The sequence below is a fragment of the Accipiter gentilis genome, chromosome 21, assembly GCF_929443795.1.
Source record: "Accipiter gentilis chromosome 21, bAccGen1.1, whole genome shotgun sequence".
Lineage (NCBI taxonomy): Eukaryota > Metazoa > Chordata > Aves > Accipitriformes > Accipitridae > Astur > Astur gentilis.
The window spans coordinates 15,548,484-15,571,978 of NC_064900.1; the positions used below are offsets into that span (position 1 = coordinate 15,548,484).

At 35.5% G+C, this 23,495-nt stretch overlaps 1 protein-coding gene across 6 annotated transcripts in view; it reads right to left on the minus strand.

The window, feature by feature from the left end:
* Window positions 1–23,495, minus strand: part of DCAF6 (DDB1 and CUL4 associated factor 6) — a 91,936-nt gene that overhangs the window by 16,781 nt on the left and 51,660 nt on the right. For 4 of the 6 annotated variants that reach the window (XM_049824330.1, XM_049824326.1, XM_049824328.1 and 1 more), the window contains 5 exons: window positions 18,967–19,026; window positions 11,721–11,826; window positions 7,870–7,985; window positions 7,021–7,104; window positions 6,525–6,846 (listed from right to left, as the gene is read on the minus strand). In XM_049824330.1, the coding sequence (XP_049680287.1) occupies window positions 6,525–6,846; window positions 7,021–7,104; window positions 7,870–7,985; window positions 11,721–11,826; window positions 18,967–19,026 (688 nt within the window). The remainder of the gene's footprint in view (window positions 1–6,524; window positions 6,847–7,020; window positions 7,105–7,869; window positions 7,986–11,720; window positions 11,827–18,966; window positions 19,027–23,495) is intronic. The other 2 variants (XM_049824327.1, XM_049824329.1) reach the window with 1 other exon arrangement.

Here is a 23,495-nt window from a genome sequence, read left to right on the forward strand (position 1 = left end):
TACCTCAAGCCACAAGTTCTCTCGCTATTTTACCCTTCTGATCTTCTCCCCCATCCCCCTTGGGGAGAGTGAGTGAGCAGCTCTGTGGAGCTGAGATGCCTGCCAGAGTTAACCCACCACCACCATATTAAAATAGATGCTTTTTCTAAATATCAAGATTTGATTATATTTCTGATTTTAATTACCAAATAACCATATTCCCTTAGAAGCCTCTGAACCTATGGAAGATATTTACTACTGCTGTCAAACTTCAGGCATTAAGATAGTTCAAAACCAAGGGCAAAAGCATCATGTTAACAGCACGCTGACTCTACCCTCAGGCCCAAGTTATTTCACTGCTGATCATATAAAAAGAAATGTTTACTGTAACATACTCCTAAGTCATTTCCTGGCCTTCCAACACAGTCCGTGTTTCAACTATTCTCAGCTACAAAAGATTTTAAATTTTCACCTGATATGCTGCAGAATGACAATGAAAATCAGCAAAATATACTGATAAAAAAATTCTATGCTGAATGCATCATTCATTTTTATATTAAATTTATAGCAATAGCAAACAATATTCCCATGGGCTGTGCTGAAGAGCTAAAGAACTCCATGGTAAGCACGTTTAATATAGAAAGAATGCCTACTGTGAAATTTAAAGTACAAAAAGTACACAGATTCCTGAACATTCAAGAAGTTGCTGAGTTAAATCCATGTATTCCAACTTCAGCTAAGATTGGAATACATGACACAGAAATACATGTCTGTGCTATTCTCCTGTAGGCACTTAAAATATAGGACTCAGGCTAAGTCCAGAGTTTTATGAAACCACATCCTGAGTCTTTTCCAGCCACACAAAGCCAAGATGTTTATTTTCATCATTAGAATTATTTTGCGCCATTTCCCCTACATATAGCCTTTGGCATTAAATCACAGTAGATAGTTTCTCCCTCTTATTGCATGCGGCCAAACACAATTGCCCAAATTGCCTTATATGTTCTTACAATTAATTCGCTCGAGTATTTCAATGAGGAATATGAGATCAAGTGACTTTTTAATTTAACTTCATTAAAAGAAATATTGTATAAAATTTAGTACATATCTTGCTATTATCAAATATAGCTTTAATAATTATGCTCAGGTCCATAACTTTGTTCAGGCAAAAAATGTAAATGGTCTTTGATACATGTATTCTTAAATTTTCGTCCAGAACTGGGTGATCTCTACTACAGACAAAGCAAGTCAGCAGTGGCACATGCAAATGTAACACGTTCCTTAGCAGCTGAATAAAAAGAGGTATTTGCTTTTCACAAACTACACACTTGTAAATTCCATTAATTTCTATGGCACACAATAAAAAGGTTAATAGGTTGTTAAATATATACACTGCCATTTCTCTTCAATTTCCATGCAATACATGCAGCTAAATATAACTCAAGCAATATGCTCTTAAAATGCCAGTTAGATATGAAAAACAAGAACCTGATAAATCCATTAAATGGCAATAAAAAGGAGGAGGGGAGGAAGAAAATAATTAATTACCTCATTATTCTATCACCTATCGCTGTTCCTCTGATATTATATCTAGTAAAGGGAACAACAACTGAAGTCATTAAAAAATGCTGGGTATCATGTTTTTAAAAGGTTAGCATCTATTACAAAATGTGCTCTACATATTTCAACTGAGAAGACACCTTCTCCTCAATGTGTTAGTATATGAGACTACTTTGATTTCAACAAAAATAGTATTCAGATTACATAACAGTACACAAAGTTGATCTTATAAAATGCAGTAGTTCTTCATAGATTACAGCAGAAGTAGAAGCAGCTGCATAATAATTTCCATTTTACATTCATATTTGTTTGACATTTTAACCTACTACTTTAACATTTTCCAGGCTTAGCCTCTGCTCATAGATCAGCTTCTGTCAAAGTCCAAACAAAATTAATTCAGTCATTTAAGTAGGAAAGCAGCCCTCAGAGAGCTGTTTTGACTAATTTGTGAAAATTAAGACCAATCCATTAAAAACTGCACTCTCTGTGCATGAAGAACATACATTTTGCATAATTTTTTTCCCCGCCACAGATTACAAAATATGGTGCTAAGGCAAGCCATATTATCTATTTCTGTTCCAACTAAATTTGCTGGACTTGTTAAGTTTTAAAGAAGATATGCTATGTGCATACTTCGAGACTTAAAAACCTGCATATCTCCTCATATTTGTAAGAGAAGGGATCTTTTCTTGTGGATTCCCTAAAATGCCTAGAAGGTTATTTTCTCTGTTGAGTATCTAGCTAAACTGCTCTGCTGTACAAAACAGGTTTTTTTGGTTTTTTTGTTTTTTTTTTTTTTAATTTAGAAATATTCTGTGTGGTTTCTTATACATTTTGTTAAAAAGAGCATGTATTGACTTGCCCAATGACAATAAAAAAATTAAATAACTATATAGCTTCTTTTAGTCACTGATCTTCACCATTCCTATAGTCATGCTGAGTGGCTACAGAAATGCCGCAGAAAAAAGTCAGATGTCACATTCTTAATTATTTCTTTCAAAGAAATGTCATTCTGTGTCAAAACTATTCCTAGGTGGTTTCTAGTCAACATTCAGCTGACAGCCAATTTATCAGCCAAAGGCTGTGTATTTCTACACATTTTGCTGCTACTATTCCAAGTCCTTTTCAAAATATTAAAGCAGGTACAACCTTTGTATTTCCATATCTGTTGCATAGTCCTTCCTGACAGTTTAATTTCAGGTTAATTGTTGAGAAACTATCTATCCTCATTGTGCTTTGAGATTCATAAGCATCCATAAAGAGATCATGTCCCTTGTACCTATTCTTAGATTATGTAAGAGAGAGAAAAAGACCCAATCCTCAGTTTGAAAACATTAAAAGTTGGATATGTACCCAAACAAAATTCAAACAATGGAAGCTCTGTAAACATTAGATTTGCAAAATGGACAACATTCTGTTCATAAATCCGAAATCTACATCCATCTTACTAAAAGAGTTGATGCAGCAGGAAGGTCTCCATTTATTTAACTAGAGGTACTGTCAACAGAGCTATCAAAAGGGTATTTCTGCCACTTCTTTTCCTTAAGAGGAAGTTTAAGATCATGATTTCAGAGTACGGAATCAGAAGTCTACCCTTTCTTCCTCGGTGGAGAAAGTTGTACTTTACAGTGGGAAAATGACTCTGAGACAGTTTATCTTCATTTCCCCAACTATGGAGTTTCTCCTCAATATAAACAATAGCTACTTATTAAGGTATACAAAAAACACAATCTAAAGAAACCTAAAATTGGTTGTGGATCAAACTAGTAATGCTATATACTGGAAAAGGCTTATTATTCAAACAGCTTTTAGCATTCTGTTTCAGAAGGCTACAGCCTCCTTTTTATTTTTTGTCCTAGAGAAAACTTAGAATTAAACATTTTTTTTGCCTCTGCGTAACATAGGTTCACAAAAGGTAGATTATTGCAGGCTAGCCATATAACCTTCTCCAGAAAGAAAAAAAAAAACAAAAAACAACCCAAAACCACACAACCAAAAACCCAAAAACATAAAAGCCCCAAAGCAAGTCCCCCCTAGATATTCTAGAGAGAGAAAAATCTACTTTATTATTTCTATATTAATGCTATTGATTATAAGATGACACACTGGATACTAAATTATTAGATAAACTTGAGAAAATGAGATTTAGTACAGGAATTGTTGGGTAACACAATTTACTAAGTGAAAAAAGAGAAAATGTAAGCCTATAGGAAGCATACTGGTGGAGGTAAGCACCAGTCTTGCAGGCAATTGTATTTAATATATTGCTAATAGTCTTTCAACAAAATGTAGGAATGTATTCATGCAGTGCATTGAGGACATGAGGGTGGGTAACTTTATGAATATAGAGGGGACTGTAGGACCTTGAGAAAAAAAGGTGGGTAGAAATTCAGTAGTATAAAATTGACAGTCATACACTTCTGAGCTTCCTTCTGGTGAAAGATAAGAACACATTAATTAGAAATAACAAAGTAGGAAAGACTTCAGTATACTAACTGATCTTGTGTCTGACCACAAACCACCACTAGGAGACAGCCACAAGCAAGAGAGGAAAAGGATAAAACTACAGCCCATTTGTGTCTCAGAGAATCTTCTCTAGACCAAGAATAATATTCATACCATTAAGTCCTAGCAAAATCCAAACAGTGCAGTGTGCGTAATTCTGGTCTACCACATTCAAGAAATAAGTGGAATATAGAGGAGCACAGACAGGAGCCAGCATGATGGCAGGAAAACCACAAGTTTTTATTGCTAAGAGTGAGGAAAAACTTGGCACTCAGTCTAGCGAGACAAAAGTTGACAATGGACAGGAAGAACATCATTCAAATGATAAGCACTGGACATGAAAAAAATATTTAAATCAAAACAGTATGTTAGCACAAAACAAAATGACTAATTTTAGTCAATTTATACCCATTATAGGAGCAATGTTTTGAGGAAGCTTCCCACTAGTTAAGGGGCAAGGAGCATTTTATATGAATTTAATCTGTTTATGAGAGGGATTATACGCTATAACAACTGTCTTAGTAGTAGTAGCAGCAAGGACTTCCAGTTCCTTTCACTCTATTTCATATGAGAGATAAATACTAAGAAAGCTTATAGCTAGCCTTTAAGACCACCAGTGCCTGCTTTCTTACTGGAAATCCAAATTCCTTTGAGCATGCATAGGATGTCTTATTTTTCTTCAGTACCTCAGAGGGCATTTAGAAACTCCTGAAACCAGAAGAATAGGAGGGAACGTAATGTAAACATACATCTGATTGTTCAGAAGTTAAACTAGAAAACTTCACTGCTTGTGCACGCACAAAAGCAGAACAAAATGAATTGGTCAGGCATTAAACCCGAGTAATGAAAGCCTGGAGGCAATCCTAAACCAGTACTGACTACACAGCAACTTTTGTCAGATTTTATTTGGGGGAAGAATAAGGGAGCAGGGGACTGCATAAAGAATTTTAATTATTTCATTAATTTAGTTGAATGATCTTTCCTATATGATAAATTTAGCTGCTACAGGAAGAAATCTTGCTGCACACAAAGGAGGGAAAAAAAGCATGCCAGATGAAGTGTAACTTCATTTAAGATGTCCCCACTAGTGGGAAATTGTAACAGCTATACGATTCCTGGAAGTATCATTCTTATTATATTACTACAAGAACTACTACATTGTAGAGACAACATAAGGTGCATGAAGAGAAGCTAAGAATCCTGCTTGAAAACAGAACTGGGGTTAAAATTGCAGGGCTTTTCACAGCTTGCTCTTCAATCACTAGATAGTAATGAACATTGGCTGTGCAGTGGAAATTATGCCATTAGATATTTATCTACAGTTACTTAGTATTGCATGGAGAGTTAATGGATTAAGACAGAATCTGTATATATTGTTTTTTTCATAAAAAAAATGTCATTTAGTGAGCAGAATTACTCATGCTATGCAATAAGTAACCACTGTTATTTTTATCACTACTGACAATGTGGTGGCATGACTTTTTAACTGCAAATTATTCAAAACCTTTTCTATACACAACTATTAAATTCTTTCTGATTTCCAAATGAATACATATTGTAATGCTTCCTGTAAAGAATTTGCATTGCTAGCATAAGAAATTAATAGCAAGATAATGTTGCCCTTGAACAGGATAGGAGTAAACCTAAGGCACCCAACACTAGGTCACATAATAGCTAAAACAAATTAAAAAAGCTATTTTCTTATGTCTAACAATAGAAATGCTGCTTAAATAATTATTGCAGCTTTTAAAAAGTCCAAGAATTGAAATTAGTGAGCAAAGGTATTAAACCAGCAATACGAAAGTGGGGGCTAAGTTTACTGAATGATCAAACAACTATGTACAGCTGCTTATATTTTACAAGAAAAAAAAATACACAAAGCTTACTAAACATGTCTTTCATTAATGACGACAACTAGTAATCTTTTTTTTTTTACTGCTATACATACTGATATTCAATAATCAACAAAGAGAAAGGATTAGAGTTTCTCCTTCAGAGAAAAAGAAGAATGAAAAATTGAACACATCTGTCTTAATGTATATACTACAGACAAACACAGCATTGCTGAGCAACAGTTAAAAGCTCTTGCTTTGCCAAAGTAAGAACACCTAAAGTACAGTTGAAAGAAAATGTAGGTCCCTGTACACAAATTTATGAACTTTCTATACTTATGACTACAGGTAGAATAATAAAAAATGAACTGCAAATATTTAGCACTGGGGTATTCAACAGGCAAGAAATAAGTACAAGCAGGTATTAGATTTGTAGGAGCTTGCCTGGCTAGGAGGGAAAATATAGCTATACTAATCTTACACATAGGCAAATTAGACTCAACTATCAAGCTCTTGGCTAGTTGTCAGAGAACTATTTATTTTAATTAAGGATATGAGGCATGGGTTTCTAGATCTTCCATTAAAAAAAAAAAAAAAAAAAAAAAAGGAATTTTGCAAAGCAATAGCAGAGATAAGTATTCCCCTAACCTGTGTCCTGGTCCTCCTCGATACCTTGCCCCTGGGATCAGAACAGGATCATCATCACTATCATCAGTTTCTTGGAGAGCTGAGGTCCTGGTAGAGGACTCATCTGGAGTTGCAAAACCTGAGGATTCTGGGTGTGGCTGAGGTTCATTGTTTGCAGCAAGAGAACTGGCAGTGAATTCAGCACTTTGACTTGAAATTTCTTGATTAGCACTTTTTTCACAGGAGGCTTCTTCCTCTACATTTCCAGACACAGCATCAACATTGTGACCATTTTCTTCTGGTTGGCTTCCAGAATGATCAGGACTGGGTTTATCTGATACAGCTAACAGAAAACATTGGGGAAAATAAGTCACAGCATTAATGATTATAGCCTATTTTAGAAAGCATTCTAAATGGTCACAGAAGTTAAATTATGCAAGTGAGTTTATATTGGAAGTTTAGTTTTTCATTCTCTACTTCTTCATATAACTATATTTGAAAGAGTACAGATACATACTTGCTTCTGTCGTCTCTACTGTTTCATCTGTAGTTTTCAGTTCTTCAGCACTTGCATCTTCCTTGAGAGATTCATCAGGAACTCCTAAATTAAACAATTTAATATTAAATCACATGATTTCATTTAGATGCACATCTATAATGTAAGCAAATCTAAATGATACTAGCACTCCTAGATGAAACCAAAGCAATTCCCACCAAAGTCCACAGATACTTAATCACATTAAAGTCAGTATACATAAACCTCTCTAGTTGCCCAGGTCAATACACTAACAAGGAAAAAAGTATTTCTTTCTTGTTCCTTAATATACTTAATATCCTATGCTATGAGAACTTCAGCTGCAAAAGTAGCAGTAGTACTCTTGAAACAGATGATCACTTACTGAAAGTTATTATTTTTGAAGGGAGAAATAATTTTATAATTTTTTAATAAAGGATTTAAAAAAAACCCCATTGCTCTGGAATCAGTCATTTGACTTGACTGCCCTTTTGGCAACGAATTGAGCAACCAACCACATGCAACAAAATACAGTGAAAGCTTGAAAGAAATATAACAAAATACCTAGCGCTCATTTATGACTGCAAAGCACAGTTGTTCTATTTTTTGATACAAATTGGGGCAGAACATGTCCTTAAGAAAAATGAATAAGGATAAGTTAAATTTGTTTATATTTATTTGCAGCTATCTCAGGTTGGTTATCTTTTTCTTTCCTAAAAAAATCATGTTCTATTATGGCTGTATTCTGCCTTCATATGCGTGTGTATGAGACTCCCATTGTTTTCAATGGCAGTCATGAACATGTAAGAGCAGAAATTTTACCTTAACATTACAGAAATAACACTATCTTACTTGTTTCTTCACCTTCAGGCCCTGACTCTTCTGAGGCTTTTGTTTTTACAGAGTCTTCTTGGCCTTCAGTTTTGCAATGACTTCCACTCCCTCTAGAGCTTGAAGTTGTGCTGCTCCTGGCAACATAACATGTAAAAAAAAATAATTTAGAAATAATGTAAATAGATCATTGCAATAGCACAGCCTGACCATCATCATCTTTCTCACTGCAGTCTCACAATTCAATAGCTCCTGGCAGCAGCTACAACTAACAACCTTCACAGCAATTTCAAAATTCTGTTTTATTATGTCAATCGCCACTCATCCCACACTATTCCCCTGCATCACAGAACCCTGTTGTCTCCTTCCTATCTTTTTTTTTTTTTAACCTTTAAAGGATTTCTTCATTGCTTTTCAAAATACTGTGAGAACTCAAAGGGATTTGCTCTCTTTCACTATTTATACTTTTTTTTTTACATGTATAAATAATCAGAAATCTTAAAGGTATTACAAGCTGTCAGCTGAACACTAATACATAATCTTATCCCATCCAATTATAAAAGTGATTCAGATAAAATTCTCCAGGTTCTTCACCATTAACTATCATTCCTGTATCACTTGAGGCATGGACTTCTGATGTTGGCTTTCAGTCCTCAAAGTTTTGTTATTTCTCAAGAGTCACTATAAGCTGGTACTTGAGATTTACTCCCCATTCATGTTTACATAATTATTGTGGAACACCAATTTCTGTTTACAATAAGGAAAATTATTCCTCAGGAAATATGTAATACTGCTGTTCTGAATATCATCAAAACTAAAGTTTTTAGACTCTCTAGAAAAGACCTTATTTTGGGAAATGCAAAGCCTTGTGCCTGAGCTCTCCCATTCTCTCCTGTCCCACATCTGTGTTGAGGCCTGAAACTTAGGCAAATCACTGGACGAAAGTGGAAACAAAAGATAAGTTATGGGAATTATAAGCATGATTCTCAAGAATTTAGACTGTATTGTTACAAGTATCTTCTTACCTGTGTATGTTACTACTAAACTATTTTATATGCTACATCGCTAGAAGCAGCACAAATCATGCTTAGTCTAGATTCTTGAGAATCTAGTCTAGACTTCAGTACTTTTTTACATTAAATATGAGAGCTTTCACTCATCTTGATGAGCAATACTCTGTCTCATTGCTGTACTGGATTTGGAGTATGTAGAAAATTTTTGTTAGCCCTTACAGTATTTCTTCTAAATCAAGAATTTTCAGCATTGTTTCTGAATGGACAGGCAAGAAGAGTACTGCTAGACACCAAGTCAAGGGGTTTTGCTATTTCATGCCTCGTATGATATTATCACTTTTATGAACTTAATCACAGTCTAAGCAGTAAGATATTTTTTTTGACCCTTACGAATCTACTTTCTAGCTTAACGCTCAATGCTAATTTACATCCATGTATTACTCTGCTTTAACTTTTACTTCGTTATTTTTCACACCAGCAGTTACATGAAGACGAAGTTTTTCAGAGAGCAAAATAACACCTTGTGCTTTTGTTACATTAAGCCCTGCTGTCTGCTTCCATAGCAGGTTTTCTGTTTCCCCAGTTCTCCACATAACCCTTCTTTAAACCTCTGGCAATTTGAATCATTTTTCCTGAAAGCATGATGAAGATTGCACCCAGCATTCTAAGTCACAAAGCAAAACAGAGTTGAGCAGCAGCACCAGTAATTCTCATCCCTGGCTGAAGTCTCCCAGCTGGTGAAATCTAGGCTCATACTTGCCTTTCTAGTAGCTGCATTACACATCTTCATCCATTTCATTTTCAAAACACTCCCAACTTTCAGATTAGGTTTTTGTTATTTGTCCTCAAGTGCATCATTTTGCTAGAGGGAATTGCATTTTACTTCTCTTATTCCATTCTTCGGCACAATGTTTTTAGTTAGCCTCTGAACTGACAATGCCTTGCAAATTTGTCCTGCTAGGAAATGCTTCTTCCTCTCACTACCACACTACACTACCCACTACAAAAGCTCTGTTAAGTTAGCTTACCACTACATTCAGTTTCTTTATTGATCTATCTGTCCCACCTTGAACAGAAGTTCAACATGCAGCAAAGTATCAAATACTTTCTGGAAATCCAAACAGTTTCTTTCTATTATGCCATGTATGTTTCTAGAACCCATTATTCTGTCAAATAAAAGGTATTGAATCATGCACATTCTAGTGCCCATAATTTTGGCTTATTTCCCATGTACTGCTTTTTTTAATATGCCTTTCTATCAGAACTGTCCTAAAGCCTTGAATATTGCTACCATTAGTCTTAAAAGATCATGATGTTTAGTCCTTCATTCTCCTTTGGTATTATATTTGACGTTTGTCATTCACATGGTATTTTGTCATTCACATGGTGCTAACCCTTAGCCCAAGATATTTGTTAAAATACTTGCTATTAGGCACAATATATACATGAAGTTAAGTTTTAGTAGTTTTCACTTAGTCTTTACTTCCCCAATTACACATTTTTGTAACAAGTCATTTTCCTGCCCTCATCACCATTCCCTGTACACTACTTTTTCTTACATATTGTTTTTGAGGTAGTTGTTTATTCAAATTTTCGATCTTTAGAATCAATTATGTAATTAACTGTTTGAAGTGCAAAATGCATTCTTTTTTCAAATTTTGTTTTAAAATAAACACAGAAACAAAGTGTTAATGTTGTTTAATAAAATTCAGTTTCTGTGATACAGTGGTAGTATTATTTTATTATTACACTAAAAAACCCCACTAGAATAAATGGAACAGAGCATTAACAAATGTTTTGCCCTCTTGTGAAATTTGCCCTTCCTAAAACATTAAACAAAGGTGACTACAAAACTAAATGCAGAATTAGTTAAAAAGCATTACAGCAAAACTAATTCTTTCAAAGCTTGCTGGATTTGGACTCTAAACAGAAATAGTCTGATAGATGGGTTGAACATAACTGTCACAGTATTTCAGATTCACATGGGCGAAAATCTTCATTCTTGTGAAAACACACAGATCAGTGCTTAAAGTTTTCAAACTGCTATGGACAAGCTGTATGTTTTAGGTCTAAAGCCACAGCACTTCAGAATAGCTAAATGTGGTCTTTGGTTGTTTTTTTTTTCCCCCTAGTAACAAATGCCATCAAGCATTTCTACTTCCTGTCTTCTACAGTAATTTTGAAAACGTAAGCAAAGGAATAGAAGTAAGAGGTGATAAAACAAGGGTTGTGGTTGTTTTGGGAGATCCCGAGGTGCTCTAGTGATAGGCTTGGATACAAAAACAAGTAAGGCAGGCCAGTTAAACAGTATGCGTTTATTATCTGAAAAGGATGCCATCACTGTAATACCTAAGCAGTCCACAAAGTTGGTATCTTAATCATATGCATTCATCAACACCTCTCAGACACAGAAATACTGTTATACAACTTGGAAACTGTGCCACAGAAAGACTAATTTGCAGAATACCATATGAGAAGTCTGGCACAGCAGAGAATTAAAACTGAAGCACCAGCCCCCAGACCACCTTTCCATCACTGTACTACCTTGCTTTAGTAAGATAGTGAACACTAATATTATGCTAGGGTTTGATGAAGATGGCATGTTTCAAATTATGTTAGCATTGAAAAGATTCACAGTAAATATCACAAAAAAGATCTTTTGCATAAGTGTCATGCTAAAGTATGAACTGTCTTTTATGTTCTGAATGCATTAAGGACTACAGACCTTTCAAATTGTCTATATACTCCTAAAAATATACATATACCATACGGAAAAATAATTTATCTGTATCTATGCTAGATGAGTGTTAGTGATGTGCGCTGATCAATAACCAATCAAAACCAAAATTAACTTCTTACCACTCATCAGTGAAGTCCAGTTTTATCGTGCTTGTAGTCGTTCCTTCTGTACTGTAGTGCAAACTTAAAACTGGTTCACCTGTTCCTGTTCGTGGCTTATCACTCTCTGTAAATATGGGGTTGATAAAGTTTGGATGGGCATCAGTAAAATACAAAAAGCTGTTATAATTCTGAAGATTCATTTAATTATCCTAACAAAGGCCAAATGTGGTAGTAACATGTACAATGTCTATTTAAGATCTCTTACAACACAAGCAAAAAGTTAAAAAGTTTCAGAGTAAACACACCAAATTTTCAATGCTTTAAAAATGGCCTAAATGCTTTTAAAAATGAGCAAACAAAGAAGATGCTGTCCTTCAACATGCAGGTAAATAAAATTGCAGATAGGTATGTGTACACACAGTATTATCCTTTATAAGCAGCTCCCTTTTCTATCAAGTATATTAATAATTAGAATATAAAATGTTTTTGGAAGTGGTGATCACTTTTTTTGCCTCAGTAAATACACATGAAAAAAGATGGTGAGATCTAGACACAATCAGTGGTCTAGAAAAATCACCATCCCCTTTACTTTTTTTCTACTTAGAACCCAGTCAACTACCAATATCCTTAGACTAGCTGTAAATTGTCAGCTAGTTGTCATAAAAAGACTGTAAATTAATGTTCTGAGAGCTTTGGGTTTAAAAAAAGCCTTTCATATTATAATAACTGCAAGCAGAAGGAGAGTACTTGCAAAATGAACTATTCACAATGTCCAAAAGCAACAGAAGTGAATCAAATTGAAAACCACGGTAAGTCTGCCAAATATCTGCTGCATATATAATTTTAAGGATGTTCAGTGGGCTCCTTCAAAACAGAACTGCTCAATGACATCCACTTACCCACCCCCCTTGAGTAAAATTAAGGCAAAGTTGCCATTAATACCAAGGGCATTAATACCAAGTGTTGGTCTTGGGCAACACTAAAAAGTTAATGGAAAGTACCATCAGATTAAGCCTCACTAAAGGTGCCATTCTCTCAGAACTCAGATGGAAGAGTTTACTTAGTATTAGGCACCACTCAAATGACCACTAAGTAGCCTACATACTATTGCTTTTCATGAATACTGAGCTTTTTAACTCAGGACTGTTTGGACAAAACCATGCCATATTTTCTTTGGTTTATAGACTACAGCAATTTGACTATAAGTATACTTGCATTATTGGCAGCAGACTGACATTTATAATAAAGTAAAATCTTCAGAACATTTTTGTGTAAACATCAATTAAAATCTAACATTTGATTCAAGCACAAACCTACAAATTCCCCCACTATAAAGGCTATTATTAAAAGAGTAATGGCTACAATACTGCCACAGGATATTTATTTAAAAAAATACAATTAAGTTATAGGAACTATGAAATAGCACATCAGAATTTAACCTAAGGATCAGTGCTCATATTTTTAAGCTGCTGACAGACAGAAGCCTACTCACAGGATCAGGGCAGTGATCAGCTGCTCCAAAGAACTATAAATATGTGTATCTACATATTCTGAGGAGAAATTAAAACAAACAAACAAAACCCCCCCAACAAACCAAAACACAAAAACCCTGTAAGAAAAGTTAACATATGTTTATGTGAAAGAGAATTAACCAATTACAACTATGATCCTAATTATACATAAGGCATAGGCTTCATACTATGCAAAGAAAAGCTCATAGCCTCTCTAAAATAAAGGTTCCAGTTACAATTTTATTAGAGTTGAGCAAGGATAAAAGTGATCAAAAGCAAGGTTTCCAGTTTCTGAAATAAACTAAGGAAAGAAACAAATGTAAGAAAATGTTTTATAGTGGCATATATAGATATTTTGAACAAAAATGACATGTTCTTTTAGTTAAACAGGTGCTTTCTCTATTTTTTGGCAACCTATGAGCAAGCATCTCTTAGTATAAAGGTATGTTCAAACTTTGAGCATCCCTTCCTAAGCAAGTATAAATACTGATCATTCCAAAATACTGCACAAGTCATCAGGAGCTGGACACTGAAAGAATAAAAAAAATGACATAGTTGCAGAATTTTTTACCTCCCTTGTAATAGGTACAGACAAGACATTATCTTTGAATCGGGAACCCAGATAGGTAAAGAAAGACAACTTACTGCCTTGAATATTCCAAGACAGCCACAAAACAATGACTATACTCTAACTTGATACTGCTATGCAACATTTGCTTCAGCACAAAACTAATTAACATTACTGACCAAAGTAAACAAACATTACTATCCTATAACAAACCTAATTTAATATTAGGCTTGTGTTATAAAGCTCTGATCATATTATCATAACAGTGCTTTCCTGTCTTAAAATCTCAACATCAAAAAAATTAACCAAGATGCATAAAGACTGTCCTCTGACTACACTTACTGTGGAAGCAATGCTTATATTTATTCACACTCAAAAAGTTGAAAGAATTGCTATAAACGTATCTAAAGAGGGCACCGACTAAGACATTATTTTTACAGATTTCTGGAGACAGATAGCTGTTAATCAATATTGTGCAATAGCTTTTCCTTAAATCTACAATAACATGAGATACAATTTGGATTCAGTCAGTTTCTTCTTTAAACTAGCTCTAGGGCATGAAATCAACACTAGTAAGAACAAGAAACTTTTTAGAAGACAGATGACACAAGACTGATAATAAACTGCACAGAATTAGTTGTGTAGTTCACTATTTTATATTAAACTTACACTACTAATGAAAGCTGAATGGGAGCCTCTGAAGAAAACTAATAAGCTTTGCCTAGTACAAAATTGAACATTCTTTTAGAGAATCCACATAAAATCCAGAAGTCATGAACTCTTTGTTTTCAAGAACAATGTGATTGCCAAAGACTGACTAGATCAGAATGAAGCACTGTTCTCTTTCACTACTAGGTTCATCCTATCAGGCCAGATCTACTTCACATTGATAAAAAAATGAAAGGAAGAGGAAAAGTCATACAGCTTCTGTGATGTAGGAGAGCACTACTGCCAAAACTATTAATCTGATTGCAAGCTCTAGCAGGGTAGTAATTTCTCCAAGAGGAAGTTGTAGCTTGTCAACGCCTTACTAAACTCTATTCCAAATTCTTCATAAATACCTTGAAACTTTACTTAGATTTTACAGCCAAACACATTATACTTTAAAGATACTACTGACAACTTAGAATCATAAGCAACCCTGCCCTAGAAAAGACATTCCCATGAAATGGTCCATTCTCCAGGTGCCTAAAGGAGGAAGGTACTTTGAAACTACCACCATTAAAACTGAAGACAAAATTCATAACCTTTTTTTTAAAAAAACCAAAACCCACAACTGAAAGCAATACCCCTCATACACACTTTTTCCATTAGAAAATGAAACTATGCAAGTGTAACATCACAAAGATTGGGTCTCAACTATGAAGTGGTCAGTGCATAAAGACAGGTTTACAGATTGCATTACCTAGTTAAACTAACATTGTAAGGAACTTACAATGTTAAAACAAGCTAGTTTCCCACATCTCAAATTCTGCCCTATTCACTAGTCTATTGGCAACCCCACAAGAAGAGGATAGGTCACTTTTCATTAAAACTTCCAAAATAATTCCTATCCAGCACTAATCAAGATCTCCTCATGAGAAAATCAGCTTTGTACATTCTGAAGATAGGGTTATATTCTGGGTGAAAACCAAAGACAGTTACTTCTGAAGGGAGAAAAATTGATCCAAAGAGGAGAAAATAAGTGGTGTATTTCAGAAAATAGGAATTCCATGGGAAGGCTTAACGCATGAAAATGTATCAGAAGCAGCTGAACTCAGGGGGAAGGGTGAAGATTCCTTTATCTAGTGAGGAATACCAACTGAACAATGTTACACTGATACCAGTCAGTATAAGACACAATAACATCTAAGGGAAGACCGAAAATCAAACAATTCTTTGGACCAGCCTAATCTATAGCCCAAGGCATACAATTCCTTTGCCTAGATGATTCCTATATTAAATGGATGTAGTACTGCACTTCACCGAAGGAGGCAGTACAGACAGCACTTTGCCTTACAACGAGGAAGCACAGGTCTGAAACTCTGGAGCTTGGACCTGGAGAGCTCACTATAGTCTGGAAAGCTCTGTGTGCATACCAACACTCAACCAGTTCATCTGACTGGGAGGCAGAGCTAATAGTTGGGACACAACACATGCCAGTACAGTTTCAAGGACTTACAGTACTGTTTATGAGCAAGTAACTGCCATAGCTGCCATACCAGCTTGTTTTGAGCCAGTTTGTCCTGATTTCAGCTGGGATAGAGTTGATTTTCTTTCTAGTATCTGGTATAGTGCTACGTCTTGGGTTCAGTGAGAAGAATGTTGATAACACACTGATGTTTTCAGTTGTTGCTAAGTAGTGTTCATACTAAGTCAAGGATTTTTCAGCTTCTCATGCCCAGCCAGCGAGAAGGCTGGAGGGGCACAAGAAGTTGGGAGGGGACACAACCAGGGCAGCTGACCCAAACTGGCCAAAGGGGTATTCCATACCGTGTGATGTCATGCCCAGTATATGAACTGGAGGGAGTTGGCCTGGGCTGCCAGATCGCTGCTCAGGAACTGACTGGGCATAGGTCAGCGAGTGGTGATCAACTGCATTGTCCGTCACTAGTTTTGCATATTCCAATTCTTTTATTAGTATTGTCATTTTATTATTGTTATTATTATCATTATTAGTTTCTTCCTTTCTGTTCTATTAAACTGTTCTTATCTCAACCCACAAGTTTTACCGTTTTCCTTCCGATTCTCTCCCCCATCCCACTGGGTGGGGGGAGCCAGTGAGAGGCTGCGTTGTGCTTAGTTGCTGGCTGGGGTTAAACCACGGCACATCTCAAGTATCTATAATGTGGCACTGAACAATCTGGACATCACCATAAGGGATTACTAAACCCTTGCACTAACTTGCAAATATCTATCAGTAATCAGTATGGCTTCTGTGTATGTAGGAAGCAGCATTAAGACGGTATGGGATGCATACACACATTTACACTTCAAAAAGTTACTGAGCTAGTCCTCTGGCTTCAGGTTCCCTGTTTAATCATACCAATTCAGGCAGTACCTTGCAGTCATAACATTGCCTTTACACTGCCTTTAACTCTAACAGCCACGCTCCATTATTAATATCACAGTAAAAAAAAAAATCCTGCGTAGACCACTGTAATCCATTTGAAACCATTTTGTACAGACAGGAATGACTTACAGCTTCTTCTGGACTGTAAGAATTATGGTATTATAAATTTATATGTTTGTAATACATATCAAAGGATCTTTAAACCCAGAAATTGTCTTAAAACATAAATGCCAACAAAAAAGACTAGTCCAACAAAAGACAGCTGATTCAGTAACAAGATAAGATAGGAATAAGAAAGAAAAAGCATTTCTATATTAAAAAAATATTACTCATTAGCTACTTATACTTTTTTGAGATTTCTGTTCAAATATGCAGTGAAACTAATGCAGTTTAACTTCAAAAATCCAACTGGATCTCATCAAATTATTCTTTCTGGTTATCATTTGGACAACAGATTTCCTAATAAATTACCTCCTTTTCCAAATCCCTAGTTTTTCAAACCAGAAGTAACATTCTGTGTCTCTTCAGGTGATCCTCACCATCACAACAGAAAAACATTGCATTAAAACAATCAGAGAACTGGTCTACCAATAAAGTCTAGGTAAACAAATGTACTTTGGGTGGGGTTTTTTTGCATATTAAAAAGCCTGAAGTGCTTTTATGAGAGGAAACCTCTTCACATTACTTCAAGTAATTTCTTAATGCAGGAAAAAAATATTAGAAAAAACTCTGAAGAGCCTACTACAACTATGCAATTAACAACAGTAACACAGAAACAAGTTTTTAAGGCAACTGATCCAGCTTGAAGAAGAATCTGATGCAGATTTGGGAACCGAATTCTGGGATGAAAACTTCTGGGTTTATCTTTGTTATCAGATGGCCTTAATTCACAACCTCACAGAACAATTTATCAGTTCTTCAAAATTTTTGCAGTAAACATACAGACTCTCTATGTTAATTCTAGTTTATTCTACTCTCATCAAATAATGCTTTACTCTGAGTTTGTAACAGAAAGCATAACCTGGCCACTAATTAAAAGCTAGTTTTCCAGCTAAACCTGACTATTGGAGTGATGTAGACTACTGCACCATGAATAATTAGCAAATTCACACATTAAGGTTTAAAGGCTATTTCAGCACAAAAGGTAATTCCACAAAATGAATTTATTTTGTCAAAATAAAACAGCTTGATTCTTCCCCTCCCCCCCCAGTGTTCTGGCATCCTAAAATAAACCATAGTTTCAACAGTTGCCAAACAGACCATTTTTCAAAAATGGGATTTCAGAATGGCATTCTAGTTTAGAATGTGAAACAAGATGAAACAGCCAGCTCTTTCGTGGTATTTGAGCTATTGAATCTCTACAGAGGCTTTGATATGGAAGTAAGCATAATGCAGAGTGTATGGAAATCTATTTTTAAATTACCATCTATCACTCATTAATTATTCAGGCATAAATATTCACTACAGATGACATTGGTTCAGCTGGAATAGGTCACAAATGGCCCACTTCACTGCTCACAATTTGAAGACTGATGAATAATGGGCATAGAGAAAGCTCACAAGCGTTCTTTCTACCACCAGCTCATCAGGCATCTACAGAGAAACACTAGTACTTGTTTAGCAGAAGGGGTGTAGGACAAGGGGTTACAGAGGTAGATGCACCTAAGTGCAATAGGTGCTCTTGAGTTACTCAAACTGTGCAAGTATAACAAAGCTGCACATCTCTCTTGCGTGAGAAAAATTAATTTGGCATTATATGATTAAAAGTTACTTCAGTCTTGGTATTTGCACTTTGATCCAAGAACCACCATTCAGAAAAAGACTGCTTAAACAATTAATTTTACTTTGCATTTAAAAAATATTCTAAATGTCTATAGAGTACATAAGACATTTATTGCACCTACATTGAACGTATTAAGAATTAAGCATACGATGGCTTTTCAAAACAATTAACGTCTGTTACTCATATTGAGAATTAAATAATTAATGAGTTTCCAGCAGATCTGCTTACAGAATTCTACTTTATATAGATGAACAGCATTTTTAGACTGTTTATCATCATGAAAGGCAATTTTAAAAGGAAGCATTGCAATCAACTATGGCTGGGTATAGCGCATTTCCTGTCACACGCACCCTGTTGCTCATCAAGTGACATGGATCCAAGCTGTTTGTTAACCACAGAAGAAGGAGAATCTGAAACAAAAATGAGATTTCAACTTAAAACATAAGCAGCAGAGAACTGCACAGCAATGTCACGATCATATGTTAGTTTAAAATAAAAAATAAAAAGCAGCAACATAAGGAAGCTTTGGGTTTGTTTTATGAGCAGCCAGCCATATTGCATTTTCTAGGCATGACAGAAGCAAAGCCACTTGTTTCAAATCATTAAGTATTTCTTTAGGTAGTCATTGAACAGCCTGAAGCTTGCTGACATCTTGATATTAAAAACTCCTGTCCATTACTTAAGATTTTAATACGTTCTTCAAATTTCTAACACGTCACAAAAACACTGAAAAGTCATGACTCCTAAACCTAAAGCCTTTGCTCCAACTACCAAACAACACTAATATTTCAAACCATGTGCTAAACGGAAATTTCAGAATATTTATACTTCAACATAAAATACTCAACGGCATACCAGTATCTTCAACATTTATACCTATGAGCATAAAATGTAAAAGATGAGACCATTTACAGATATAACAGCATATAGACTATTTTTAAAACATTAAAGCACCACCAAAATACATTCCACTCATATGACAGTTCAATAGTTCTTCATTCCTAGATGCCATGCCTCTGTGGCATCTGATGACTGAGAACATGTCTTCATGAGTTTATCACAGTACCACACTAGTAAGTCTTATAAAAATCCTCATCTAATCACAGAAAAAAACCCAACCAACCAACCAAAAAACCCCAAACAAGAACGCCCACCAGTTAAGTGCTTTTTTTTTTTTTCCTCTGGACACTACCAGTTAATAACTATCACCAGCGCTGCACTCATTGTGCAGACAGATGACATGCAACATTCAGTATCTTCTGTGAGTCTGCTTTCCTTGTCACCTTTGAAGACCAGATCTTACTTCTGTATTATCTTAAGATGAGCTGATGTATATAAATTAGTGCAGCATTTCAAAGATACTGGGTAGGCTACCATATCTTGGTTCTATTTATTAATCTTCTGCTATAAACAAATTCATGCTAAGCTACAAGGATTTAATACCCTGTATTATAAACAGTCATAGTCTGCCAACATCACAGCATGCTTAAGGAATTTTAACATAAATTTAAATCGTACACGAGGAAAGCAATGAAATAATATGCTCTCTCCTACAGGAAGTTCACTTCCAGGTTTGGGCCAGAATCACCAGCATACCCTATTTTGTAGTATAGCCATAAAACCTGCTAAATTGACAAAGCTGATTTAAATATATATCCTCAAATAATACTTCATTCCCAGTCCTTGGTGCAAGAATCACAGTCTGTTCCTCCGTTACACTGATACATAAGGTAGAGGAGGGGAGAAGGAGTCAAGAACAAAGCCCAGGAGAGTCTGAGGCAAGCTCAGTGTTTTGGAGGCTGCCTTGTTTTGGTAACTGGGCATATGTATTTTATTTCCATAACTGGGGAACATAAAATTGGTCCTGTTTATCTTCACCTTTGTTCAGCCATGCCCATGCCTTGCACCAAACACACCTAAGCCAGATCACCAAATTTGTCATCTAGATTTAGATGAGAAGTAGCTCTTAAGTATGAGACTTGTAACACTAATATATTTCACTTTCCAAAACTAAAGTGTACTTGACATACAATTTCTAATTTAGAAGAGAAGTATTTACAGCAGAGTTTTTTCAATGGTGGAGTAATCCACTTCTTAGAATGTAAATCAGAGCAAAAAGCTGGTGTAAAGATGCACCATGTCATAAGATGATCGACTTGCATTGCAGTTGACTCAGCACAGGAATTGGTATGCCTCTCACAAGGGCAGGCTGGTTTTGATCACTGACTCACAGTTATGAAGCCTGTGATTAGGATTAACTTGTATCAAAAGTGCTAAAGAGAGGGGAAGTCTTGGACAGCACGCTGAGAAGTCTAAGGACAGAAGACAGTGATTCTCAGTCACGCTCTCTTCTTGCACTCCAATTCTTTCTATAAGCTTATATGCCCTTCTTTAAAAGGCATATCATGCTGCCAAACATTTTACTTGGCTGGAAAAGCTAATCTCATCAGCTCTTTAATTCAGACCAAGATAAACAGGAGAAATATGACTGAACTAACATTTTTTAAACAAGAAATTACATTTACCACCCTTATCAGCACTTCTGAATTTTATTAAGACCTCAGGTTATACAACAGTAAGTAAAAAGTAGGTATGTTTTACAATGTCCATCATTCAATTACAGTAAGCAAAAATGAAAAGTTTCCTAGGTAGTAGTTCATGTCAGTGTAGGCTTAAATCTCCCACATTTCATTATTATTTTCATGTCTTCTTACAACTTTGTGAATGCATTTCACTTGTAACATGAGAATTTTTAAACAACACAAAGGAAGCAGCCTAAATATTCCAATTAATATGGTTAACAAAAGAGTTCAGTTTGTACCAGTTTCAAACTCACTCCTCCCCCCCCCCCCCCTTTTTCAAGTCCCCTGAAGCCACAGATCACCAGCACCCCTTGAAGTGGCACTGCAGTCTGGAACCCCACACCTCAGGCAGGGAAATAAACATGACCATGAAACCAGCCTAGAGAAGTTCAGGTAAATGCCTCTTTTTTTAATATATGGCTTTGTTTTGTAAAAATTCTGAAAAAGTACTTTCATCATTTCTGATAAAGCTTTTGAAAAAGTATTACCAAAACTGTGCCATATAGTTAAAAAAACAAACAAAAATCCAAACTCTTACCTGAGCCTTCACAGGCTGAGTCTACATCCCAATGCAGTTCACCACTGGTTGTAATGTCACCAGTACATTCTAAACTGGAACACCACTTAAAGAGGGAACTGGAGATTCATAAATTTGGGGAACCTCAAACAGAAAATAGAAGATAATTTTAAAGTCAGTTATATGCTGAAGGATCTTCCTATAGTTTGGGCAATCAGCACCTGACTTCATCAAAATATTAGCATGCTGCCTCTACTGTCTTGGTTAAAAAAATTTCCTCCTTATATCACTATAACACCAGCTCCAGTGTGAGAGTCAGGCCTGAAGCAGTGAGACCTGTTTTTAAAGTCCTAAACATGGTACATATAGTGGACCTCAATTTAAGAAACTAAATACTTGTTTTAATAACTAGGAATAATTGCTTTGCACAGTGAGTAAGCTCTCAGTGACATATTTCAGACTTCAGATAGACACATTTCTACATTGGGGTGTTTACAAAGAAACTAGTAATAAAAAAACTGCAGTCAGCCCCTTGTTCTTCGCAGGAAGCTTTAACACAGAAATGAAGGTCTGTTTTAAAGACACTGACCATATAGACTTTTGAAACAACCAAAGTTTTAAAAAAAAAGGAATCGAGTCACTGCGCATCACAGGTTCTGCAATACATCAGCATGCACATGTATATATCTTTATTCCACAATAAATACAGTCTAAATCAAATTAATTTTTCCTCAGAAAAGAAAGGTTCACATACTTCATATTTTTGTGGGTAAGATCATGCACACTGAGACCGCTACAGGAACCCCTGATGCACACTGATCTGTAGTACTCATTTATTTTTTCTTTTTCACTTCAAGATCAGCTGGTTCACGTTTCTGTAACTTCTCAAATTGCATTCGATTAATTTAAAGTTCTCAAAAAGAGGGGTAATGTAGGTAATGGCAATGCATACAGCATATCAGCACTGGGCAGAGCAGCAATAACAATAGGTTAAAAAGTTTACTTTCTTTGTAGTTTGCATATAGCACATATATGCTGTTGTTTAAATACTGCACAGGATCTGAATGTTATGAAATGCCACAAAAATGTAAGTCAAAACTAGGCTTTGTTGCAGAAAGTATGTAATAAAAACACACCAACTTACCATAGTTCCCTAATTAAAGTTAAAAAAACCTGAATCTGTTTAATACCTAAGCAAAGGCTTGAAGACAAAATAGACCTGATACACACAGCGTACACTGCTTCTAAAACTCTAAATTTACACAATACTTATGAGAGGTATCCACCGAAACAAAGTCTCTTTGCCACCTGAGGATGAAGTATCTTTTTCCTTAATGTCACATCTGCCCAGTGTAAATCACTACTCAGTTAACTCACTTTTGCATTCAACAAAAAACTTTTGACCATATTTTTGTAAATAGTGAAGGTTAACTATTAGAGATACAGCTTACAAATCCTCATGTAACTATTACAAGTCCTTAGACTAGGAGACAGAATAACTACCATACAGTCTAATTTTCTATTAAACCTGTAAAAGCTTTCAGCTCATGACATTTCCTACTGGTAATTTCTTACATGGCTGGAGTATTTTTCTCCAGCCTGTGTCTACAAATATAATTGAGCTGTGATTGCAAAGATAATGATTAAGAATGAAATCCCGGTCAGAAGAAATGGCCTTAGTCTCACCCTGAATTCCCCCCCAAAATTGCAGGTGTAAATTATACAAGTTTTGCCAGAGTAGGGATTGAGAACTTGCAGCCCTGGGCCAGAGGCTATGATG